This window comes from Pyxicephalus adspersus, chromosome 5 (assembly GCF_032062135.1).
Source record: "Pyxicephalus adspersus chromosome 5, UCB_Pads_2.0, whole genome shotgun sequence".
Taxonomy (NCBI): domain Eukaryota; kingdom Metazoa; phylum Chordata; class Amphibia; order Anura; family Pyxicephalidae; genus Pyxicephalus; species Pyxicephalus adspersus.
Window position 1 is genome coordinate 41,808,701 of NC_092862.1, and position 5,625 is coordinate 41,814,325.

At 46.0% G+C, this 5,625-nt stretch overlaps 1 protein-coding gene across 1 annotated transcript in view; it reads left to right on the plus strand.

Moving 5' to 3' along the window:
* The first annotated feature begins 4,973 nt into the window (after positions 1-4,973).
* The window catches only part of B4GALT6 (beta-1,4-galactosyltransferase 6), a 47,181-nt gene continuing 46,529 nt past the window's right edge, over positions 4,974-5,625 (plus strand). The window contains exon 1 of the mRNA XM_072411281.1: positions 4,974-5,284. Coding sequence (XP_072267382.1) covers positions 5,167-5,284 — 118 coding nt within the window. The 5' untranslated portion in view covers positions 4,974-5,166. The remainder of the gene's footprint in view (positions 5,285-5,625) is intronic.

The following is a 5,625-nucleotide window of genomic DNA, read 5'->3' on the forward strand; positions in this document are numbered from 1 at the left end:
GTCTATGTACATTCTTACCCTCAAAAGTTTTTGTTGTTTTACCATATATTTTAACTTTATTTAATGCTGACCTCATCTATCCTGCACATTATAATTAAATGTTTTGTAGATTTTGCATTCATTCAAGATGGCTAAGGAGTACCTGACCCTGTTGTACCCACACCTGAAGACTGTTTGTTGATCAAACCAAAGTCTGGATAAAAGTTGCTATAAGGAACCCAATACCTTCTAAAAAATTCCAGGAGGTCCTGAGACAAGCTGGTCAAGCCATAGACCAACATCCCACTTATGATGACACTACTCCACTCCTCCAAGGCAGAAGGTTGAAAGAGTACTCCTGTGAATACTATGAAAGTCGTAATGAACAGTGCAAGTTCCAGGCCTACAGTCTTCCCTGGCATCTTAGACCTACATCAAAGTTCGGGAAGTCATCTTTGTTCCCAATGCTGAATACCTTTTTATTTCTCTTTGTTTGTGCAACACCAATTTGAATCTAAGCCGGTGTTGCCAGCGAATAAGTGGTGTGGGTGGCAGGTTCCCCAAGTCTCTTGTATGAGTACAAAATCCTTGACGGTAATATAAGTTCAGAGAATGAACTTGAGGAGGGAAATGATGTGGACTTTTATGATTCCTTCTTATATAAAACCATAAATACATTATACATAAGGCTTTTGCCTCATACCAACAAAAGGAATATTACATCTACACACATTGCCCCAGGGGATCTTTGGGTTCAGGCTTGTGACCAATTGACCATTGTTCTATCAGATGTTTAAAGACTTTCCTCTCTCTGCCTAATTTACATCTATGAGAGATATATATCAAGAAATCTGGATTGTGGGGGGTTTGAACATCCTGTATCTTGTGTCCCTTTCATGTGTCGATGTGTTGATGAAGATCAGAGGGAACTGGGTCATCTAGGGTAGCGAAAAAAAGATTCCCAGGGTATCAGGGCCATACATTATTTCACTCAGGATTACTGAAATGTCACGTATAACTTTCATCCCTCACATTTTATATTGTATAAATACCACCATGTTTTTTGAATAAAGCAGAACAATAACCACCTTTGATTGTTCTCACACTTGTGTCTGTAAAAACTACATCTATAGCAAGGAGTCTCTGTTCCTTCAAGAGGGAAATACGTTCATCCTGAACAGGAGGCTCTGTTTCATTGATCAGCTCATGGATAAGTGAAGTATTACTATTGGAACTATTATCATTAATTGCTTTGGTATTACTAAAGACGTGCCAAATATTTGTTTGCTTTTTCTCATTCAATGCTTATTTAATTTGAATCTAAGATCAAACAATTGATAGTTATCAAAGTCAACCTATTTGATGCCATTAAAATTACCAGTTAAAGAAAATACACAGTTATGGTCATACTTACCTAAAAGAACATCTGAGAAATAAACAAATAAAATAAAACAATTGGATGAGAATTAGTATTCGCGGAGCAGGGTGACTGAAGCGTACGGTTCGGCAACGGTTGCTTCATACAATTTAGAACTACACTGACGTCACGTTGCGCCTCCCTTGTTAGCCCTCTAGTACAGTTTGTGATTTTAGTGCATTATAAGGGGGTAAATTGTCATTCAGAAAAAAAGAATTTATTAGAATAATATTTTTGTTTTAATATTAATAAAACAATAAAAAATTGCAAATAATGTCCAGATGTTTCTGTGGACCATCAACATTTTCTTGTGGACCACCGCTGATCTAGCGTGTGTACATAACTCTAATGAAGGCTGATAAAGTGCCTTTCAGGGGTGTTAAGATAGAACATAACTCAGAAAATAAAACCTTAGCAGAAGGTAGAGGTTTGTGGCACAGACACATGTAAAGTCTCTTTTTCCCTGCTCCTGGTGGCTTTTTGCATTTTTGCTCACACAGTACTGCATGTAAGGCCTGGCCCTATTATCAGCACCACTGACAATAAATTTAGATGTTGAGGACAATCTACCTTCTGCAGGAGTTATTTCTTCAGTTGCTGCCCAATGAAGAGGATTGCGGTGGATCGGAAAGAGTCCCTGAATTTGGGAGCCGTGAGGGATGCAGCTGAGCCCCAGACACGGTCCAAACATTACAATTGCAATGAATGGCCATGCCAGGTATCAACGTTAGGCTTCATTTGGGTACACACATGTATGGAATGGAAGCTCCAGTGGCAATAAAGGAACTTTAGGGGCAATTTGTATGTTCTTTAGCTTTACACCCCTGTCAGCAAAAGGCTAAGCCAATCATCAGCCAGCAGGAAGGAGACAATGGAGCAAGAGATTGTGGTATGATATATTCAGTCTAGGTGATCAGAAGGGTCTTATCCATGCCAATTATACTTTGCTTATGTTCTTCCTCATAGAATGGAACTATTTATTTTATACTTTGGATGGTGGGCATAAAGTTATGGCATAGCTATGAATCTTGCTCCAGCAGGTTTAAAATGGGACTCCAGGCCTTACCCTTGAACAGAATTCTCTCATATCTCATGGCATATACAGTAGTTCTTGCAGTAAGCATTGGAAGCTGCAGCAAGTCAGATGGAGCCTATTTCATGTGCTAACTGGAAGACATCCAGCATCATCTCACCCTTTCCATTTATTGGCACAGCGATACCTATAGCAGTCTGGGTGGTAATGACCCCTCCCTTTATCACACCTTTGCTTTAAGGCATTTTATCTTTGCATAACTCGCCAAGAACCAGCATTAGGGCTGATGGCTCCCCAGAAATAATAAACTAATGTTTATGGAAATAACTCTGCCATAAACCCTGCTATAATTCCCATATCCACAACAGTACCAGAGCAATGTGGTCAGTAGGAAGAACACCTCGTACATTGCTGGCCAGTGGGAAATATGTCACCTTTACAGATTGCCAAAAAGATCATTGATGTCACTGAACTGACCTGGGAGTCACAAACTGCTCAATGAACCCTGGTTGAAAAACAATGTCTTAGGGTGAAATGATGTTTTAGGAAACTGTACAGCAACCTCTTGGCGCACGCACCAGCCATTATATGCCTGCATTGCACAGAGGAGCACAGGGACCTACTGATTGTATCACCAGTTGGGAAATGATGTAAGGGAAAGGTTATATTGAAAAGATCACTAATATGTCAAAGAAGGAAGCCATTTGTTACAAATCCTTGTGTGATATTCATCACACCACGCTCCCTACATGCCGAATGCTCCCATCACTTACCAATGACCCCCCCCCTTCAAGATCCCAATGTCATTCAGTTCATTTCATTTGTGATTGGTATAGGATGGTTGGCACTACGATATAAGTAGACATGCTTGAATGGTGTGATACTCTGCACACCACACACTGCTGTGTGCACCTACTGTGACAGGTGGGTATTCTTCATTGAATTAGTATGAGATATGGTGCAGTATGGTGTGATACTCTGCAGAATGGTCTGTACAGCAACCTCTTGGCGCACGCACCAGCCATTATATGCCTGCATTGCACAGAGGAGCAGTATGAGATGCTCTGCAGATGGTGTGATACTCTGTAAAATGGTGATATGCTGCAGTATGATGAGATACTCTGCAGAATGATGAGATGCTCTGTAAAATGGTGAGATACTCTGCAGTATGATTAGATGCTCTGCAGAATGGTGTGATACTCTGCAGTATGGTGTGATGGCCTGCAGTATGATGAGATGCTCTTCGGAATGATGAGATACCCTGCACACCCTGGGTGCACGTACCCCAGTACAGGTAGGTATCTTCATTTCATCATCACAGCCCATGTATCATGTCCAGGCAGACTGATTCGGTTTATTCCCATGAAGCATGCCCCAAGGTAACCCATGAATGATTCCTTATCACACCCAGTGGTAGATAGCTGAACCTTGCACCCACTCCCAGCCATCCCAAGGACGATCACACAACGTCATCCCAGCAGCAACTTTCCACCTCAGCCATCACTAGGGAAGAAGCCAGGGAAGCTTGACGCCAGACGTCACTTTCAGCCAATCACAGCCCGAGCCGCGCACAGCACGTGGGATTTGAAATCCTATCAAGTCCCTGATTTTCCATCCTGTGGTCTTATCTCCAATGACAGGGCTGTTGGGATGCGGCGACATAAAAGGAAAGTGCAAATGTTTAGTAATAAGCCACGCCCCCTTCTTTACTGCTCAAGCGCCCGTGGCTTCCCCAGCGACGTATCCAAGGCTTGCTGGTCCGACCAGTTAGTGTAAAGCAGCGTGGTTTTCTCTGAATTGATACGCTGACAAAAAGGCGCTGGTCCGACGGCGATTAAGGAGTCTATGATTGGAGAGATAAGCACAGGCCACGCCCTCTTTAGCAGTGGCTCCGCCTCTAGCCCGCATGGAGTAAGGCTTCCCCGGGAGACCTCACCCTCACGGGAATTCTCATTGTATTCGCTTCCTTCAGCTCTGACTCATTTCTGTAATACACAGCCCCGGCCCGTTCTACCACCGGGCTCATAAGTGTGTGGTCAGCTGAACGTGCAGCCATAGGGGGGAATGGGTGTGTGAGCCCGCCATCTATCATTGTTCTGTATTACAAACACGCAGCTGCTCCCACACGTCACAATGTAATGAACACTCCTCAGACATGTCTGATAAAATATATTGCGAGGTACGGGAAGAATTTCCCACCATTCCCGGGTTATCCGTGGTCACGTGTGCATTCATCGTGATGTGCTCGGTGCTCTGCCCATGTGTGATCACCCCGCTGTGTCACTGGTTCCATTATAGGGGGGACTGACTTCCCGTGTCACTGATTTATGTGCGTCAATGAATGAATAGATCGGGGCCCCCCTCCAGCAGTGAGCCCTGTGGTGACGTCCAGGCTGCCGGGCACGGTAGGGCTGATCCCGGTGCCATATCCCGGTGCCATGCAGCATTCCTCTTAGGATACAATCTCCTCCTATGCTGGGTGCAGCCCCCTCCTCCCCCCCGCTCACATCACAGTCACCTCCCCCTCCTCCCCACTGCTATCTGACTCCTCTCTCCTCCCCCCGGGGGTTGGTGGATCTGCTCTTGTGCTGCGATATTCGGCTTCTTCTTGTCCCCGGTGTGGTCCTGTCTCGTCCCCTGGCTGCCGGCACCCGATGGGCTTGTCCTCCAGCTGTAGACTGTCCGCTTTGGAGCTCCTCTGAGAGCCGCCGCCTTCCGTCCCCCCCGCCCCGGCACCATGAGGTCGATGTTCCGGAGGTTCCTGCGGGTCTCTAACCGATCCATCCTAGCCTTCATCTTCTTCTTCTCGCTGTCCTCTTCCTGCCTCTATTTCATCTATGTGGCCCCTGGCATAGGTGAGTGAAGGGCCCATCTGGGTTCTGATTGCTTCAAGGTGGGGAGGAGGAGGGGGCTTCTATAACACTTGCAACAGGGCCCTGCCACTCCTTACCGGCCACTGATCAGACAGGCTGCTGTGATGGAGAGCTACTGAGCATACCTACCGGGGGCCTGATCACCGGCCCCGGGATGTCATACCGATCACGGCCCCCCGGGATGTCATACCGATCACGGCCCCCCGGGATGTCATACCGATCACGGCCCCCCGGGATGTCATACCGGTGTCCTGATCACGGGCCCCGGGATGTCATACCGGTGTCCTGATCACTGGCCCCGGGATGTCATACCGGTGTCCTGA